This window comes from Neofelis nebulosa, chromosome 13 (genome assembly GCF_028018385.1).
Source record: "Neofelis nebulosa isolate mNeoNeb1 chromosome 13, mNeoNeb1.pri, whole genome shotgun sequence".
NCBI classification, from domain to species: domain Eukaryota; kingdom Metazoa; phylum Chordata; class Mammalia; order Carnivora; family Felidae; genus Neofelis; species Neofelis nebulosa.
In genome coordinates, this window is record NC_080794.1 from 79,229,126 (window position 1) to 79,250,813 (window position 21,688).

The 21,688-nt window shown below is 40.6% G+C and overlaps 1 protein-coding gene across 5 annotated transcripts in view; it reads right to left on the reverse strand.

The window, feature by feature from the left end:
* The window catches only part of RAB11FIP2 (RAB11 family interacting protein 2), a 40,348-nt gene that overhangs the window by 14,028 nt on the left and 4,632 nt on the right, over positions 1-21,688 (reverse strand). For 2 of the 5 annotated variants that reach the window (XM_058697905.1, XM_058697907.1), the window contains exons 2-3: positions 19,448-19,890; positions 18,242-18,710 (exon numbers count right to left, since the gene is read on the reverse strand). In XM_058697905.1, coding sequence (XP_058553888.1) covers positions 18,242-18,710; positions 19,448-19,890 — 912 coding nt within the window. The other 3 variants (XR_009252672.1, XM_058697906.1, XM_058697908.1) reach the window with 3 other exon arrangements.

Here is a 21,688-nt window from a genome sequence, read left to right on the forward strand (position 1 = left end):
CACTTACTAATTTATTTTGAAGGTAAAATAAATACTGAGTAAGGAAATAAGTAAATTGGTGAGAACTTGAAACTGTCCTAAAATGTCTACTAGAGACTAGCCTGCCATAGACAGGCCAGAGAAGTCTACCAATCTTTACAAAGTGATCAAACTGATCACCACACAAATCACTAAGCATCTGGCAGTGATCATTTTCTTCTCTGTCCTTCATTTTCTCTACCAAATACCAACCTTGGGAGCAAGAGTATCTATGAAAGGGCAGACGCTATCAAGAGCAAAAATGTATACAGGGCTTGTCAAGAAAAAGAAATGACGACGACAACAACAACAAAAACCCAGAGAAGAGCAAAGATCTATGAAAACTGATTAACTGTCTTGTTAGCATAAGACAATGCAAACTGTGTAAATTCCTGGTTCTAGGATTTTAAATCTTTCAGTGAAAAGTCACGTAACAATGCTTGAAGCACTTTTGAAGGCGTTTAAAAACAGGTATTATTACGTCTTCCATAATATCTCTTTCCAACCCCCATTACTGCTGAAATTATAAAGCTAAATCCATTTTGGCCTACCACCTGACTCACTGTGTATCTAGTAAGTGAATTCAAGTCACCTGCAAAATCCAGGAGGTAGGTGACCCACCTGGCTGGAAGCAGGGGGGGGGGGGGCGGGGGGCAAAGAAGGAAAGGAGGGGGGTAATAATGGAGTCACTTTTCTCAAACACCATTCAATTCCTTACTGAGTGAGGATGGGAAAGAAGAAGAACTTTAAACCATCACAGAAGAAGAACTTCTGACAGCATTTTCAAAGGACACTATCCTGTCGATCTTCTTGATTAACTGTAAGAGTAGGGACTAGACCCCCAGGGCTCCTCCTTGGTGGCAAATGTAGTTGGGAGAGGAGTATATCCTAAGAACTACATGTGACGTGTAACACTTTTAATGAATCTGAAAAGAGGAAAAGAAAAAATGCCCCATTTACAGTGAAGCAAGGGCAAAGGATAAGGTGAGCCTTACGACAACGGATACTTAAAACAAAATTTTTTTTAACGTCTATTTGTTTTGAGAGAGAGAGCAAGCACGCACGGGGTAGGGGCAGAGAGAGAGGGAGAGAAGAGAGAGTCCCAAGCAGGCTCCACACTGTCAGCACCGAGTCCGACTCACGACCTGTGAGATCGTGACCTGAGCCGAAATCAAGAGTCGGACGCTTAACCGACTGAGCCCCCCAGGCGCCCCAACACCTGGTATTTTATTGACCTTAACCGTGGTACCGGGCAACTTTCAGAGCCCTTGACATGTTGACTCACTTAATCCTTGTGATGTGCTGTGTTGTTTCCGTTTACAGAAGAGGAAAGCGGCACAGAGAAGCTAAGAAGTTGACTCAAGGGAACAGAGTTACTAAGTCGAAGAGTCAGGATTCAAAGAAAAGCAGCCAAGCTCCGCCGCCCGACCTCTGGGGCCATGAACCCCGCTTCTCCCGCACAGGTGTTCTGAACTGTGAGCTCACAGAGGGCTGGTTTCAAATATAAGGTATGTCAACCTAGACACGGATCTTACAACTTTCATAAAAATTAACTCAACATTGATCACAGGCCTAAATGTAAAACACAAAGCTATAAAACTCCTAGAAGATAACACAGGAGGAAATCTAGATGACCTTGGGTATGGTAATAACTTTTCAGATACAACACCGAAGGCATGATCCATGAAAGAAAGAACAGATAAGCTGAACTTCATTAAAAATGTCTGCTCCGTGAAAGGCATTAAAGAGGATGACAAGCCAAGCCACAGGCTGGGAGACGATGTTGGCAAAAGACATCTGATAAAGGACTGTTATCCAAAATATGCAAAGGACTCTTCAAACCCAACAATAAGAAAACAAACCCATCGGAAAATGGGCCCCACATCTCAACAGACAACTTCACCAAAGAAGGGATGCAGAGGACATTAACATATGAAACAATGCTCTACATCCTGTGTCATCAGGGAAATGCAAATTAGAACAATGAGACACCATCCCACACCTGTAAGAACGGCCAAAGTCTAGAATACTGACAACACCAAAGGCCCATGAAGATGGGGAGCACCAGGAACTCTCGTTTATTGCTGGTGGGAATGCAAAATGGTACAGCAGCTTTGGAAGATAGTTGGTGGTTTCTTACAACACTAAACATACTCTTACAATACGACCCAGCAAGAGCACTCCATGGCATTTACCCAAAGGCGTCAAAAATTGGGTCCACACAAAAGCCTGCACGCAGAAGCTTGATTCATGACTGCCAAAGCTTGGAAGCAAAACGTACTTCGGTAGGTGAATGGATAAACCGTGGTACCACAGACAGTGGAATACTATCCAGTGCCAAAAAAGAAATGCCCTATCAAGCCGTGAAAAAAAAGACATGACGTGCATATTACTAAGTGAAAGAAGCCAATCTGAAAAGGCTAAACTATAAGACATTCGGGAAAAGGTAAAAAACGACAGAGGCGGTAAAAAGATCAGTGGTTTTCAGGGTCTGGGGGGAGGAAGAGATCAACAGGCAGAGCCCAAGGGCTTTCAGAGCTGTGAAAACACTCTGTATCATACTATAAAGGTGGACACGTGTCATCATATATTTGCCCAAACCCACAGAATGTACATCACCACAAGTGAACCCTAAACTATGGACTCTGTAGAGTTACGATGTGTCATTGTAAGCCCATCAATGTTAACAACGGTACCACCTTAGTGGGTGATGTTGATAATGGCAGAGGCTACACATGTGTGGGGGTAGGACACATATGGGAAATCTCTGTACCTTCTGCTCAATTTTGCTGTGACCTAAAACTGCTCTAAAAAAATAAACAATTTGGGGCGCCTGGGTGGCGCAGTCAGTTAAGCGTCCGACTTCAGCCAGGTCACGATCTTGCGGTCCGTGAGTTCGAGCCCCGCGTCAGGCTCTGGGCTGATGGCTCGGAGCCTGGAGCCTGTTTCCGATTCTGTGTCTCCCTCTCTCTCTGCCCCTCCCCCGTTCATGCTCTGTCTCTCTCTGTCCCAAAAATAAATAAAAACAAAAAACAATTTGTATTTTAAGTTTGCCTTTTGGGAATCGATCTTAATTCCTGGATTCCCCGCCCCTTCTGCTAGAACTTACTTGAAGAAAGAAATGACACTCCGTTAATCTTTTCAGTCCTGGCATCTGACCCAGTGCCTAGAGCATGGCAGATGCTTAACAAATAGATGTTGACAACAGCCAGTACTTAATAACAATGTCTAAGAACTGGGCTAATACTTGACCAAGGAAATCAATGGTAGGCCAATACAAATTTTAACAACAAGATTTCAAGTCCCCAAAGAGCAGAGGAAATCATTTGTCTGAGTAACAAAGATTAATTAATTATACCTAGACCTGACGGCATATTAATGGAATGTCTTTCAGTCCTTTTTAAGATAGGAAGAATTATCCTGAGGCTTATACACTGCTAATATGAATTGACCTAAGTTTCAAATTGGTGGCCTATAATAAAATCAGTTCAACTAGCGAATCTATCCAGTTTACCAATCAGGTCTACCAGTTTGAGTATTTGGCCGCAATACAGATTAATTTGAGATTTTTCTGGCAAATCCTGAAAACACTGATTCCGTAGAGGTTCAATGTTAAAGGAGTTTAAGGAAATGTTAATGATCCTCTTTACAAAAGTCCGAAAAAATAAAGTATCCAAAGAGAGATTCCACTAGTAAACACAACCTTTAGCCTATTTCGAGAGGGCTTCAGAGGCAAGGTGGAACGCAATATTTTTTTTTTCCTTCTTTTTGGGAAAAGAAAAAGTTAGCTCCAAATCAAATTAATGATATTTTAGATTAAAATACTACATTATCTCTCCTGGGACTGGGCACACACACTGAATACCTGAATGGCAAAACAAAACCTAATACGTAAATGTCTACGGGGATTAACTGTAATTTACTTATTAATATTCTCACAGGATGTCTTTCATGAGATCTCACAGGCAAGACAATTAAAACCTGTGGTCAATGACACCGGAGATCATGGACAGCAAATTCAGAGCAAGCTGCTTTCCAATCATGAATAGTCATGAATATATTGTTGAAGATGTCCTAAAATTTGAGGACTTAAAGAGATCTATGAAATTAAGGTACATTTCATCAAGAATATCATATTCAATCCAATTTAACCTGCCATTTTCTCCTGATGAAGAAATGAAATAATTATTTTAAATACAGTAGGTCAAACCATTCACAAATTTCCAAACCTAAGCCCTATGGCTTGCACGATCAAGGCCAACCCAGCACCCTTGATCAGCCTTTTCTTGTGAGAGGCTGAGGACCTGGGGAAAGGAAACTCCTCCCTGGAGGGAGGGGAAGGGGTGCCAAGTTGGCCCTGGGTCCCTTTGGCCTAGGCAAAGAAGGCCAGAGAGCACACACTACTCTGGGCCAAGAGTACCAAGCTGGCTCTGTACCTGGGACAAAGTCAAGTTGTGGAGAGGAAGTCAACGGAGCCCTCTGGTCACCAGGGAGGCCTCAGAGGTCCAAGAACACCCTGCAATTAGGCCCCTGGCCAGAAAGCAGCAGCTTCCCCAACCCCAGTCATCTTTGCTGAGCCTTCAAGGAGGGACGCCCCAGGCAGCCAGACTTACCAGGGCCCTTCCATTAGGTGATCTGCACCCCAGACTCCTGTGCATACTCCCTGGAAGCAGAGCTGCTGGGGCAACTGGGAGATTTCTGGCCACTCTATACCCTCAGCTGAGAAGGCCAGCCCTGAACCTTTCCGGGTGATCAAGAACTGATTTCACAGGGCTACGAAATTATAAAATTTTGCTGGAAAATATATTGTCTTGTGTAAAAATATACTCCCTAGACACTCCAAAAGTCGGTAAATATAATTATTTTTATTGGAAATTATACATTATACTGTATCCCTCAGCCAGCTTTTTCTGAATGGTTCTTCATTATTAAAATGGTTCTTTATTATTAATAGTAAAAAAAACTAAGAACATTTTATTATTTTTTTTGAGAGAGAGAGAATGTGGGCACATAATCGGGGGAGAGGGGCAGAGACGGGGAGAGGGAGAGGGAAAGGGAAAGAGGGGAGGGGGTGAGAGATTGAGAGAGAGAGAGAGAGAGAGAGAGAGAGAGAGAGAGAGAAGAGGAGAGGAGAGGGAGAGAATCCCAAGCAGTCTCCGTGCTCACTGAGGAGCCCAAAGAGGGCTGGGTCTCACGACTGTGATCATGACCTGGGCCGAAATTAAGAGTAGCACACTCAGCCAACTGAGCCACCTCAGCACCTCACAGCGAACATTTTAAACACAGGAATCCACTGATTTAAAGGGTGTACCCTGTCCCATTTGCAAGTTTCTGACGCCACAGTAACTTCCTCACGTTCTTGCTCCTACAAGCGATATAAATAAAATTACTTTTCACTGCCGACGGTTTCTATTCGAATTTAAAAACTGAACTTAGAAATGTGGCTCCACTGGCCTCATTCTCTGATTTCCTGAGTGTCTCTTCCTGTTCCGGCCCATATCGTACATGCAGTAGCCACGTCGCTGTTCTCTGGTCGTCCCCGCAATTGTTTTCCTTTCACATCGCTCATATGCCAAAAAAATCTTTACACTTATTATAGCATTAGGTGCAAATCCTTCGCTCTGATGTTCTACGTTCCCATTGACAAGGTCCCGTCTCCACGGCTACCTCCAACCTTAATAGTTTCAGGTAGGCTAGGTCCCTGATAGCCACTTAAAACACTAACTTTTAGCTCATTTACTGGTCTCGCTCTAACCTCCATTCAAGACAGCACTTTCCTCTCTCTTCGGGGATCCATCCTTGAGGCTCTGACGACTCTACCGTTCCCGTGATGCCTAGGCTGCCTGACCCCACCCATTTAGTCTCCTGTCATCTTTAGCTCTCTGAGCACTTACTAACTGCACCACCAATTAGCACGATTCATTCCGTATCTCGGATCTACCCGCCAATGACCCTAAAGACGCACACACTGTCTGATGCATCCTTGTTTCACAGTACTGACGGAACTGGCACAGGGGCGCCTGGGTGGCTCGGCAGGGGAAGCGTCCGGTTAGTTCTAGAACGAACATCTTTTTTTAGGATACCACCCTAATGCATACCGTCCTGTGGTCTAAAGATAAAAGGCACAAACAGATGGCATTATGAGACCCTAGCCATCCCTATTATTGCATAAAATAAGCTGCTGACAATAGAAAAATACCTTAAATTTTGGTTATATGTATTCTTTCTCTCATGTGAGGAGTATTTTTTAAAACCAGAATGATAGAACATTAAACACATCAACTAATATTACTTCAGGCATATTAAAGAACCTTCAGTGGAGAAACTACTCAAGCACAATCTTATCTTCTTGGTGAAAAATAGAATACAGGACGCTTTCCCCAACAAAGAATGAAAGAGCCCACCTCCAAATCTGGTTAGAAGGGATACACTAGTGCCTGTGTGAACTTCCTAAGGCAGCGACCCTTTTCCCAAAGGGCACTCTGGAACGTTCTGAGGAGTTTTCTGTAGGCAGCATTTATCTTTCTTTTTAAAAAAAATTTTTTTTAATGTTTATTTTTGAAGGAGAGAGAGAGAGACGGAGTGTGAGCGGGGGAGGGGCAGAGAAAGAGGGAGACACAGAATTCCAAGCAGGCTCCAGGCTCCGAGCTGTCAGCACTGAGCCTGACACGAGGCTCGAACTCACAAACCATGAGATCATGACCTGAGCCCAAGAAGTTGGACGCCCAACCGTCTGAGCCACCTAGGCGCCCCAGCATTTATCCTTATTTTGATAGTCTGAACTGCCTTCTTTAACAATTTAATCCAAGCTCAGCCACATGAGTTTAGAAAATATTCACCATGATTTAAGGTAAAGCCAAAGCTTCGATATTTACCCTATCCTTATTAGAGCTATGCAAGAATTTCTGAACGCAAGGTCTCATAGCAATATTGATTATAATACTTTTGCCTTGCAAAGTAATACATTTTCTACTTAATACGGAGAATATTTTACTTAATGTGATTTAGTTTATCAAAGATTATTACGGAACATACATCTTGAAAGAAACTAGGAAAACTATCAAGTTTCTTGTTTTCTGCCAAAAGTATATCCTCCATCAACGAGAAACATGAGCCCCTAAATTCGACTTTAAGGTTTAAGTTGAGAATACATTATTACTTGGAAATAATGTAACTTATTTAAAGCGATTATTACATATTCTGTGGATGCCGTGGAAGATGCCCCCACTTTCCGGGTCACCCTGTGGCAAACAACCGTAAGCACTTCACCTGCACCTACATCATTCAATCTCTTCTACGACTCCAAGGTTACCAAGCTGGTTATTCCATTTTACAGCTGAAAAACATGAGGCTTAGAAAGGCTTTAAATAAGACCATACAGGTCTCAATCCAGACCTGAGGCCTAAATTTGAACTCTTAGTACCTCTCCTAAATTCTCTTCAGAATATTCTACTATTACCGTATTCATATTTTCATGTTACCCGGCAAGATCTTTGAGTGGAAGAAGGTAATCAAATAATACGTTCCGAAACAAATATTAAATTATGTGCAGTATGATTTCCATTTTTCATTAATGCGGGGCACTTAATTTCTTTGAAAATGGAAAAAAAATCTATATGAAACAAATATACTGTTTACCTCTAGGCATCAAACACGTGATGAACCTGAACCCCCCCGCCCCCCCCCCCCGCCTTTCCCCCTCCAGGATCCACAACAAAGAGGTCCTTTTATTTAACGCAGGGCTGCTGCAGGGCCCTGGCTAATTGGTTCCTTGGTCCCCTGAAGTAGCAAACGTACTTCCTCAGGAACCTACCGGGCAGGGAATGACAGACATAGAGTATAGCTCCAAGACTCCAACTAAAAAAAGAAACGGCGGAATTACCAAGTAGTTAGTAAAGAGCTAATGAAGTTAACAGTATACAGTCACTATTTATAAAATATCCTTTCAAAATGCGTCTCGCATTTTTTTTCAATGAGTTTTCTTGCTAGTTACTAAAATAACTGTCTCTCCACTCATTCCCCAACTTACAAAATCATCTTTGATGGCCGAGGTTAAGCTCAAAGGCCTCTTCCTTGAGGAAGCATTTCCCAATTTCTAGCCAAGTGCTCGTCTACCTTTTTTCTATAGTGAACTCCGTGTGCAACAACACACAGTTCATTCTGCCTGGATTATGGGTCACTGCTTACATATCCCTGTCCCTAGTTTGCGTGGCTACTAGGACTTTAGTCCACTATGACTTCTATCTTCAAGCCACCCACCCTTAGCCCTAGTAGAGCTCATATGCATGTCTGTTAAAACAATTTTTAAAAACTGGTGAATTACGTTTTACTCCAGGCCAAGTTGACTCATGTAATTGCTATTTAAGTGGTATTAGCACTTTTGTCAGAAAGGTTTCTAAGATTAAAATAAATACATAAAATACACACATTTTTATCTGATGTATGACATATTATATTTAACATACAATATCTATATATCACCTGTTGATGTTTGTATTATGTTATATAGTAGTATTGTATTATATTTAACACATCAAATCCAAGAACAATAATTTGTTCTTAAAATATAAGTTCAAGGAGACAAATGTCAAATATCTGGATCCTAATATTCTTAGAAACTAAACTAGTTAAATGTATAAAAAGGAAATTGTTTCGTAATCAGAGTAGTTGCTTTATTTTCTATCATCGGCAGCTATTTAAAACAACCTGGCCACAGGTTAACACTCCTACCATATATTAAAATATAAAAACAGTACCTGTATTTCAAAAGTCAGAGCTTTACTGTTATGGCAAGAAGTAGCCACGGGTGAGGTCATTAGTCATAGTGGCGCAAAAGAAAATGTTCTAAACATAGAAGCTGGGGCCTGGACAAGTAGTGTATGCAGAAGTCAGGGCTAAGTATGAAAGAAACAGAAGTTATTCTCTTGAAAGAAACAAACAAAAGGGTTCCAACAAGGACACGATTTGGTAAACTCAAAACCGCTGGAGAGAAGTACATGCAGTCATTACAGTGCTAAGGTGAACACGCTTTAAATGCATTAAATCCATAAGCAATTACAGAAATCTGCATTGTTGTGTTCAAAGAAGCCAAGTGTGTTTCAGTATTCACAAAATCTCAAGAACTATTATTACTGTGCTGATACTAATTTCCTTGTCTTCAATAACTCAGAACACGTGATTTCAATTTCTAAAATAAAGTTCTAAAATAAACAAAATAGCAACTCATTAAAAAAAAACCGAAAACTTGAACCTCTCCATTAAGACTAAAATGCCAACTTTGATTCAAAAATAGGTCTGACATTGTTGTACTATAGATCTTCCTTGACTTACAATGGTGTCATGGCCCAATAAACTCATCATAAATGGAAAATACCGTAAGTTGAAAATGCATTTAATAATCCAAACCTACCAAACATCATTGCTTAGCCTAGCCTATCTTAAATGGGCTCAGAACACTTACATGAGCCTACAGTTGGGCGAAATCATCTAACATGAAGCCCATTTTATCATAAAGTGGTGAATATCTCGTGTAACTTATTGACTACTATACTGAGAATGAAAACCAGGATGGCTGTATGGGTACAGAGTGGTTGTTAAGTTGTCTGACCTCGTAACTGAGTGGCTGACCGCAAGCTGTGGTGGCTGCCGCTGTCCAGCCTCATGAGGGAGGATCCTACAGCATTTCATAGGCCCAGGAAAAGAGCAAATCTCAAAATTCTGAAGTATGGTTTCTACTGAATGCTTATCGCTTTACCACCATCACAAACTTGAAAATTCGTAAGGTGAACCATTGTAACTTGTGTTTCATCAAATTTAAGACACTGATGAAAGACATACCATTGGAATGATCCTTGTTTCTTCTGCTTTACCAACCCCCCACCATCCAGACCTCTGCATACAAAAGTAACATCTCCAAGACGTTCCTTTCTTTCCCAACCTCACTGCCAAGTAATCTCCACCAACTCTCGCCCCCACAATCGTTCTAACTTTCTAACTAGCTTTTCTCCCCCTTCCCATTCATGTCCCCACCAGAGTCCCCCAAGCTCCAGGGCTAGCTAAGATAATTACTCTGATCCTATCACAACCTAAGTTAAATATCTTTCACGGTTCCCCAGTGCCTATACAATGTCCAGTCCTTAGCATGGAATTGAGACCTAGTACGTGCATGCCTGCTTCTACGAACTCTAAGAGCAGGATTTATACCTTGATAACCTCTGAGTTTCTTGTATATAGTAAGTATCCAGAAATAATGCAAATGAAAATACCATTTGATTCTCAGATCTGAAATTTAGAGTAAATCATCCGGAAGGCCTGGATTAGTCACCCTGAGGAGGCAATGGAAAGAATCAGGAGACCTGCAAGGGCTTTCTTTTTATTCTTAATCTTCAGAGTATAACATGTTTATAATAAAGGTCTGCTGATTGTGGGAGTCTTCTGAACCAAAAATCGATTCATACCCCAACAATTTCAAATTTATGCAGGAAAAAAAACGCACCAAATGTCTGAAATTGGGAATCTCTGGAAAGTACCGTAAGAGCATGACTGGAGGGACCTGTGCATATTATATAAAAACTACACTGGTGAAAAACAGTTGCCTTTCTGGCCTTGATCCTGAGAGCTTTAAAGGGAATGAGGAAAGCAAGGTCAATTTGGAATAGACAATTTTAGCCGACAGGAGACAGGTAAAGACTAAACAGAACAGCAAATGTCTAAAACAATTAGAATCATATCATTTGTGTCTTTCCAATGTATTGTTCTCATAATGCACAGGTTCATTAATGGCGATTAACAAAGATTATTAATCTATATGTAGCAAGCTTCCCTGCTTGTTGGTCTTACAAAGAAATAATCCTCTCAAATTCTATCTTAAAAATTAAAATTTACATATTGATTTACAAAATTTGGTGCACTGGGGTCACTAGAATATAATCTTAATACTTTCCTATCAGAAATCTCAAGGGGACTTATATACTATAGCTTGTATTTGATCATATCATAACAACTTGTTCTCTTTAACTATTGGACTCGCTGTGTTATCCTGTGTCCAGTGCCTAAGAGCTCGTTAATTACCTAAACTATATCTCCATAGGTCTTGTTAATTACCCGTCTCCTGTCTCAGAGGACCTTGTTAATAACTTGTACAGTCTCTCTAAAGAGGTCCTAACAACACATTAAAATTAAAGATGCTTTTCTTTTAGCACCTGTCAAGTGCTGTAAATTGAGAAATTTTCACATCAGTTTATTAGCCTACAGTAGTTTTTGTGGATTTTTTTGGCTGGTTTGCTTCTCTCACAAAATCTCTCTGTATCTTAATCTCTCAGCTCAAAATAACAACAACAACAACAACAACAACAACAACTTAACAAAGTTTCGTCTTTTTTCGTTATGGAGCTTTTTTTGTTTTCAATTTTGGAAGTCTATAAATATCAATTTGCATTAGTGAGTTAGCAAAAGGACGGCATGGTTGGTATCTGCAAATTAACCCATCGGGAAATGTACCAATTAATGAGAGCTATTATAATGAGTATTAGGATGACAAAGGGTAAAAAAAGTTTCAAGTGGCATCTGGGGAGTTCGGCAGGAAAGTTCTAGTTAGTGTTAAGGGAACTCATCATACTGCATATTCCGTGTTCCCAGTCACTGTTTCATTGGACACATTTCTGCAAATCCCGGGACACTAATGGATTAATGGCTCTAAAAATCACCTCAAAAGTTTTTGTTTTCCATCTCATAAATGAGGCTACAAGTTTTCAGCTATGTAAAAGGTGTATAGGCTGTCATGAATAATAGGCAAAATTATCTTTAATATTAGACAAACAAAAAGTAAATTCTGCTATTAAAATAAACCTCATGCACTTTAAGGTTTACCACGCCAAAGACTGAGTTGTAAATTCACACGGGAGGGGGAGAAAAGGTCCATAAGGAGTGTTATAAAAATGAAGATTTTAAAACTATGAATGGGACTATTTCTTTAGGAGCATTTGTTCGCTATAACTTTTTAAAATCAAAATGTAGGCCTATAGTAAACAGTCTTTTTTTTCACGAACATGTTCTGCAACTCCATAATAATGATTACACGCTTATAAGCCTATGGTGATTGGTGATTTGTGAAAATAAGAAACACATTTAAATATACATTCTAGGTAACAAATTTTACACCTTCTAAGAAAGGTATGATACAACCATAGACAGGAATTGACTAGTTAAGAAAGAAGGGAGAAAGGGAAGTAGGTCAATGTGATCCCAAAAGTAAAAGGCATTCTGTCATGCAAAATTACAAAATACTAGTGATAGATAGGAGTTCTTGATCTCAGACACTATTTCTGCACTGTCCTAAAAAATAGCTAAGGGGCACACAGGGTTTTCCACAGCAAATACTGTCAATGGAAATCCATGCATATATGCTCCAATAAAATCAGTAACACCCGGAATGATATTATAAAACATACCATTAAGTGAACATAGAGCAACTGAGACTTTTTGCCACATGGTATTCACAACTACAGTAAGGCGGAAAAATAACGAAGGGAAAGCATGTTCTTTGTGGGAGTCACAAACGGAAGGATATTCCCAAACGAAATTCTCCAGTAAAAATACCTCCCGTAAGTTCTTGCTCTCCGACGAGCTTCCTCTCTTAACATCAAACATCAGCTCTCCATACAGGGTACGCTTATATTATCGACTGTGTATTCTTTTTTTAATTTCAGAATAAGACACACCCAACGAACTTTCTCCTTAACGAATTCCCTTGACTGGGTAGAGTTCTTCAATCCTACATTTTCATGGAGGCTCAGAAGAACACCCATCTCAGAGTTTCTCTTCAAGTTATTATAGGTAGCGTATAAACACACGCATGTTTTGTAAGTGTTGTTCATCACTACTGATGCCTAGGTTTTACCTGAACCCTGAGAAACAAATCATGCACAGAGGCCACAAATATTAAACCATCAGACATTTCAATGCCTACCATGATTTAGATGTGTCTTAGCTATTCGGCCAGATCTCATAGTCCTCTCCACATCCCTGTTACAGTCAAGCTGATCTCCTTACTTTGGCCTCCGCCTCAGCGAAGGCCCTGTCAGCAAAACTGACATGACGATGTCACCTATTCAACTATGAGTTCACCAACAGGACTACTAATTCCTATTCATCAATGAGTACTTACTGAGCTCTTAGGAAATACATGGTATAATTTAGATTAGTGATTGTTAAACCTGACTGAGAATCAGTGGTTAAGTCTTAAAGATGTTGATTTTTATTTCAGGGCCCATTCCACTAAAGATTCTAACTCAGTATGAGATAGGACCCAACAAACTGTAAGTTGAAAAGAAGTCCCCAGGAGCCCCTGATGATCAGCACTAAGGATGTGCACCGATGTAGGTGCTGTGGGGCACCCACAAAAGAATTCAGCATAGCTGTTATGAAGCTTAGGTAGCTTAGGAAGTCTGGATCTGGTGTTACAAATCAGTGGTTCTTAAACTTTTTCAACTAGGCTTTTTAAGCACACCTGTTACCGTGGCCCCTGTGCCCTAACGATTAATAATAGTGCTAAGGGTTGTGAGAAGTAAATGCAAACACTGCAGTTCACTTAATATTCTGAGGATGGATCATTCAGACAAGGTTTAACCAGTTATGCTTCGTTAGGTGGCCTTCCACACGCGTTCAGGGACACAGGCTGCCCCTCTCTTATGGCTCTGCCCTTCTCAAAGATCTCCACTCAGCCTGGGGCTCCGCCAACTAGTTCAGTAAACTGCCAAATAATAAATACCTTTGGCTTTGGCCTTCCTGGCCATATAGCCTCTGTTACAACTACTTGACTCTACCACTGTAGCACAAAAGTACCCACAAACCAACGGGTAGGCTGTGCTCCACTGAAACATTCCTTACAAAAGTAGGCAGCGAGCCAGACTTGGCCCCCGAGCCTTGTTTGCCAACGCCCTGGTCTAAGGTAGTGAGGAAGAGAGGCAACAGTGACGACTATCCAGTACGTTTTCACAAACAGACCTGAAGATGGTCGACATCTCTTCAGCTAACTCTTCATTGAGCCAGAACTTCGTCACATGTCCCCACCTAACTAAGGGTCTGTGTCCGTCTGAAAAGAAAGGGCATCACGTGTGCTGAACACACCCACCCCTTCCACGTTCCACTGGAAGACCGGCCCCGTGTTATAGAAGAAATGGCTGTGAACAGATTATTTAAAAATGGTGCAACAAACACGCAGGGGTTTTTTGTTTTCAGAAAATTATATACTGCTGATGCAAACAGGCACGACTTTACGAATTGTGGAGTTAACCACACAACACATTAGTTGATGCTGATGATGCCAAAGCACCTGTGATTTGTAATTAAAAAAAGCAAGCGTAGCAATTTTAAATCACAGATAACTCGATACCCATCATAAAGCGATGAAACATCTTCCTGAAATGGCAAGAATTCCAACTGCACCTTCCAGTCCACGTGCAGTAGGCGCTTTGCAGCATGCCGAGTGTTCAACGGCATCCGGGCTTTTCAGAAGCGGCACAGACCACAAAGTCAATGCGGTGTACTCACCGCACCCCATTCAGCTTCTTCCGGGTCCATCGCTGAGCCCGATTTCTTCACTGGCTGCACTGAGGCTGGGACGGGACTGCGCTCTGGCCAAGGGGACATCTGCAGAAGTGACGTACAGCACGGCCAGGCCTGGCACATAAAAGCGAGCTGCGTGGGGGCCTCCGCTCGCTTTGCCTGCCGCCTGACCTTGGAGACAAGGTGGTAAATGGTGGCACAAGAAAGGAGGAGCCTGGTTCCAGAATACTAGGGTGGCGCTGAACGGCTGCAGGGAGCAAAACACTGGCTTCCCTCGTCCCCGGCATCGTGAGTCAGGAGGCAACGACACGGAGCTGTATGCTTGTACCGTGATAGGTGATAAGCCACTGAAATCTGGGGTTATTACGTTACAGCTCATAACTTGCCTAACACTGGGTTCTTAAGAAACTCCAGAAAATGTGCTATTTAGGGTATGAATATTACATTTCAGGAGTCCTTTAAACACACTCAGATTCTGAATAATGCTTAGTTGTACACAAAAAATGCACGTATCTGCCTTTGTGGCTCTGTCTTCCATGTCCCAGAAGATCTCGATCTCTGCAGCCCACCCTGGGCTGGAAGAGGAGACTGAAGGAATAAAAGCACATTTTAGGAAACTGGTCTGCCAAGCTTTGTATTCATTCATTCAAAAATGTTTTTTTTCTAACACCTGCTACCTGCCAAGCATCAGGCTGGAGACTTGGGGCAGAAACACGAATGCCATGGGGGCACTGCCCTCAAGTTCTCCACGGCGGCGGGAGGGAAAACAGTGACCAGCCTGTATCAGCGAACGATGGGAGGCCCGTAGAAAGGAAGACTTACGTAAGAAAATGCTGCAGCACACGGATCAATTACCCTCTCCACCTCCCTAGAAAGAGCAGGCCGGGCTTCCAAGAAGAGGGGCAGGGAGATGAAAGAGACTGCAAGTCAGTGACTGCGAGGACAAGTGTAGAACCCCCGTTCTCTGTTGGAGTAATCCCACAAAAAGCCTGATTCATTTCTCCTATCAGTTTGATGCAAGACTGTAGGACCTATTCCAAGGACAGAAGCAAAATACCGTATTTGTTTGTGGTTTACAAGGTGCTTTCTTCAGGTGGATTTCACTTTTTACTAAGAAAAACCGTGATGTCTAAGAAAGTGTTTCTTGGCCCCTTCCAGTTTTAATCCTACGCTACGCACACGCAGGGCAATACCACGGCCTCCCTGCACCTGCCATCACAGGTGAGCCAGAGACATCACAAAGAACGCGATCCAGTTCCACAGTTACCCAGTTTACCCTCAACTTTGCTCAGCATTCTCCCGGACACTAGTCCCAAGAGTCCAGGAGACTCTAAACAGATCGATTTAGCACAACTGGAAAAAAATAACCTGCAGCACACGTCCTAGTGATAGGAGTCCATAGCTTCAAAAGTGCCTTCGGTGGAGATATTAATATGAGCAATCTAAAATGTCTCCAATCACTGAGGGCCGACGTCGGGACGAGAAACAGGAACATACTGTTACGTAACGACAGAACTACCTTGACCGTATTCTCCGAATTCCACTCAAGATAAAGCTGCTTTCTGGAAGTTTGAACTGCTTTCTTTTCCAAGATCTATTTATAGTCGATCCTCCTTCTTTACACTATAAATTAGAGCAACCCGCAACCCTTTTACTCCAAATGTGTTACGTTTACCACAAACATGGTTTGTATGCAGATGAAAGGTTAACTTCCCAGGAACCTGGATGGTTGTTATCCTCATACCTGACATCCCAAAGAATAGGGACAAGAGAAATAAAATTTTTAAATCTTGTTTTTTTGGTTTTTTTTTTTAAATGCTTGCGAGTGTTTTATGCATATTTCAAGAAACAACTCTAATTCTGATAGAAATAGCGCTCGTACTGAAATCGCCCAAACAAAGCCTGAATCGGGCAAAATGCCACACTCACTTTTCAAATCTGTGGCAGTCCATGTGAACAGCCCAAGTAAAGGGCAATTAAAGAGCTGAGGACACTTATTTTTCCATGTGCTGCCATAATTTAAAAACATTATTTTCCTATCATTTCCCATTTTTCTTGCTTTTCTTTGACTCTAAAATTATATAAATTATCCAATCTCTAAGTTATCTCAGACAGTTGTTTTTAATTATCTTCTTCATAAAAAGAAGTTCAGTGAAAGTGGGGAGAAGCAAATATATTCCTATTTACCCCTGTAATTTAGGACTTAATATATGCAATATACTATGTAAAATCCCAAAATGAAATATTTGAGAGCGGCATAACAAAACTACGGACTCAATAAAACATTAATACCACATGATAAAAATCTATTTCTTTGGAGTGTAGTTTATAAAGAAAACCGAGCAATACCTTTTAAAGCCATGGCAAATATTTATTGCTAAAAGAAAACGAAAGAAACATGTTTCCCGTGAAAATGTTAAATGCCTACTTGAACGCGTCATTAGGAGATCGGAAGACAGGTGGGAGAGTACGGTCTAAACGGGTGCTTATTAGCACTGTATTTTTCGCTTATAGTGGGACAAAACAAAGCACTGCTTTTGAATAAAGTATGATATGACAGTATATAAAACATAATAACAGCTACCGTTCACGGGTTCCCTATCTGGCCCTGGCTTTATACCATGTACTTGATTTGTAACTTATCATCACCCAGTCCTACCAGGTAGGTATTCTTTTCCTTGTTTCAAAGATGGAGATGATGAGGTTTATAGAGGTCACAGAGGTAGCGAGCCAGGGTTCCCGCTCCGGTCTGCATTCTAGACATTACTGCCTTGAGGAAAAACTTCTATTTCCCATGGCAGACACTCTACGATACTATTCTATAATTGCTTAGGATTCCAATACATTCGTCTTAGTCTTTGCTTAAGGTTTCTTTAATCAGCTGTTCCACGGTGTACTTCTGCAAAATCCATAATCTCATTTAAAGGTATATTCGCAGTTCCAACTTGTACTAAGGAATAAGAAAAGTACCGTTATATGCATAACTGAGAACTCAGATTTTGAAAACCTAATCTTTATCATTACCATGAGAGTGATCATTCCCATGACTACAAATCATCATATAGATACACTTTGATATATTTACAGTACCCACAAGGGTCACAAAATTCCAGTAAACATTCACAAAGAAAAGCTACTTCTAAAGAGCCACTTGCTAAAGGCAGGTGACACCTACAATGAAAACCAGTAAGACCTAACATGAGCCAGCTATTCTTAGAGAATAGCCCACGGGTTGCTATGGTCCACCAGTCCTCTCCAGAGAGCCCATGAACTAATCCCTGGAAAATAATATCTAGAAACACAACATATCACCTAAATTTCTGGCTTAAATGAACACCCACTGGTGATTCACTCTCACCATGTCTCATCAAAAGCTACGCTGCTCTCTTCACAAGTTTCAGTTGAGTTTCTGGCTCACATAAGTAGAAATAGACTAGGGTACGGATTAAGAATCTTTTATCCTTCTAAGATAAAAAGTTCAATTCCAAAGATGTATGCAATGATTCCTGGCTCCATAATTAATTATAAAAAGAAGATAAGAATTTTGTTCAAGTCAAATAAAAGGAATTTAAAACATTCAAGTATTTTTAAAGGGATATTTGATACTTTAAGGACGCTATTTTTCAAAATAGCCCAACTTCCCCCATGTTAGGCTTACCTTGAAGATGGCATTATATTTGAAGCCCTGAATTTTGTTGTAAACGGATTAGTTGACTCATAATCGAAATAGTCCTGACGATTTTCACTAAATGCATTGGGTGATTTCAAGTCACAAGGGCTATCAGATCCCCCATTGTTAAGTTTATCAGATCTTCTGCTATCTTTTTTTCCAGTCACTCTTTCAAACAGGCTAACTTTCTCCCTTTTCTCCCTTTTATTTTCTTTCCTTACTTCAACTGGTTTTGAAAATAAATTCATGCTGCTGTCCCAGGATTCACTGCTTTCTTCAAATGGATTTTTCTTCCTTGGCAGTGTTGCAAATTTTTGGGGTAATGAAGCAGTCACATTTGTAAATGGGTCATTTTGTCTTCCGAAAGACGAGTCACCTTCATCCACACTGCTGTCAGGTTGGTTCATTTTAGAAGTATCAAAGCTTAATGTTCTTCTGTGTGGAGATTTGAGACTTCCTGCAAACAATTTTGTAGTTAGTACATAATCAGTGACACATCGCATCATGCAACTTGACAGATTCCGTGTGCACACTGCTGCTTTTAGAATGAGAGCAATTAGCTATTTAAAGATATTAACCTTTAAAATAATCAAGGAAAACAATCTTAAAATGCTAAAGTATAGCAGTCTGAAGTAGGCAGGCTATTAATAATTAGCATATTGCTAGACAATCAGTAATTTACTCAGCTCAGAAAGAAACAATCATATAAACACACTATAATGTCAAAACCAGAGGTTCTGATGGGCATGATGGTGCTATAAATTCTCAAAGACGTTTTTCATCATTAGCATTAAATATACTTTCCTACTCCTGCACACGCAAGGTTTTTCTTCTAGGAACTTTCTGATTAAATGGAATATCCATTTACGTCTCAGGCTTCTGAGACTGAAGAAACAGCAATTAAGAAAAAAAAAAGAGAGAGAGAGAGAGAGAGAGAGAATATCCAGGCTATGAAAAGCAACTGGGACTTATTTTTGTTATCACTTAATATAACCACAATGCTGAATGCAGACAAGTTCTGCCTTTAATAAACATCAATTTTGAGGATAGTCAGCACTCAACAAAGATTTGATAACTAAACCTGAAAACTATCAAGAAGTTGCAATTTTTAATTTTCTAATTTTCTAAGTGAAACTCTGAAAATTAAAAGGGTAGTTCAGATCACTGAGGCTACGATTAGAAAGTGTCACTTACCACTTTCCGGAACCGCTCCGAAGGAATCTACCTGGCGTCCAAGAAGATGTGTCTGACCAGCGGTGCCAGACTTCAGCTTCTCAGAAGATATGTGGGTCCCAGTCAGATCAGACATCGAATGTGCTGAAGAGAGTCGCTGAGGACCCAAAAGGAAAGGCTTTTTTGGTTTGGATTTCATCTGCATTTCACCACTTGAAAATTCAGTACTGGCATCGGGCATGTGAGAACTTGGAATGATGGCAGAAGACGTATCAGAAAATGTCCCATCGTTTTTTCTACCTTTCATCTTATCTTTTAATTTTGCAAAAGGAGACCTTGTTTTGTCCTTCATTGATAAGTCAAACATACTTGCTGTCATATTGTTCCTCATGAATTGAATATTGACCTTTATCTCACCCCTGTTTTTGGCTCTTTTTCCTTGTTTGGATTCTAATCTAAACCACCTTAAAGAGAAGGAAAAAAAAAAAAAAACTGGGTTGTAACATGTAACAAAGAGAGGATATGTGCTTGTTACGTACAAATAGCTTTTCAGGCTAAGCTATTACTACAAATCAAGGCACTCTAAGCATGACAGTGATTATGTGTCCATCTGACGTAAATGTTGCTAGTGGCCCAAGAACACTGTTTAAGGTTAAAAGACACTGAGGTAAAGACTACTGAAAGAATTCATCAATACAACCTACTTTTGAGCACTATAAAATGATCCCATTTTTTAACAAATACACATTTAGCCCCAACCCCCAAATATTTCTTCTCTAAAAACTACTAAAAGAATGTTGTTGATACTGGAGACCACTGCACTGGAGTTTGCTAATCATGAAAATTACATGTGATGTGAATTTAGATTCACGTGAAGTGGGTCAAAGCCTTCTGAATAAAATCTGAAAAATGTGTAAAACGTAGGAAGTGACAATTAGTAATAACTCTTGTAAGGGTTTTGAAGAAAAGAGAAAGCCTAAATGCTTCCTGTTAGAATGGACTTGCTTCATTTGCTATTGCCACCGTAACAATACCAAATAAAAACTCTCTTAATTGGGGGCAAATCTTCTGCTTTTAGTCAGTTCGCCGAATTGCACTGCCCGCTGTCAAATGACATTACAGGAGTCCCCCTTATCCGCGGTTTCACTTTCCACGGCTTGTTACCAGTGGTCAACCGCGTTCTGGAAGAAGATGATCCTTCTGGTACTTCCTCAGAAGGTCGGCGGTAGCCTCATGCTAGGTCACGAAGCCTACATCACTCACCCCGCTTCGTCTCAATCCGGAGGCATTTTATCATCTCACATGATCACAAGAAGGATGATTACAGGACAGTAAGAGATGTGAAGAGAGAGACCCCAATCGCGTTACTCTTATTATAGCATATGTTACGACTGTTCTGTTGTATTATGAATTTCTTACTGTGCCTAATTTATAAGTTAAACTTTATGACAGGCACGCATATATAGGGACAAACATAGTGTATCTAGGGTGGGGTACTAGCCACACTTTTAGGCAACCACTGGGGTCTTGGAACGGATGCCCCGTGGATAAGAGGGGGCTACTGGATAAGAGGCAAAGTTTATTTCGGTTTTGTTCACAGTACTTTTATCCATGAGAAAGTCTTCAGTTGTCAGTGTGACAAGTGGTCATTCTATAGGGAAAACAGCCAAAAGAAAAAGAAAAAAATTTGCAAAATCGAGCCTGGAAGAAAGTTTCTACAGTGTTTTCCCATTACTTAACAACGAAGCATAAACCGCACACAGGTTAGTACTTAAATACAGCTCTAATAAAGTGTAACAGATTTTCTTAGCTACAAAGGGAACTCTGATCGAAGTTTACATTAGTACTTTCTCTCCTTGTTACTAAGAAGATACCCAAGAAGCAGCTTATGTTTACCACACACCAAGTGAAGACTGGTTCACGGGTCTTTCCAGGCAGGAGAGGAAATTAGCACATAGCATATATACCAGCCACATTTTAGCAAGCAGCACACAAGAGAAATATTTTCGTCATTAATTTGAGGCATTTCAATCAATTAAGATTTAGTTGCATCAAAGCAAGCAATTTATTAAAATAAAATATTTTATAGTAGAAAGCCTTAATCAGAGACCCTAAACTGAGAAAAGGCCTTGAGGCCAATGGTGAAATCTGAAGACACAGGGACTAGAAATAAGAAATGACAGCAATAAACTCTGTGGAATAGAAAACCCTGAACAATACAGAACTTAGCACTTGAAGAGCTTGGTAATAAAACAAGGTTCT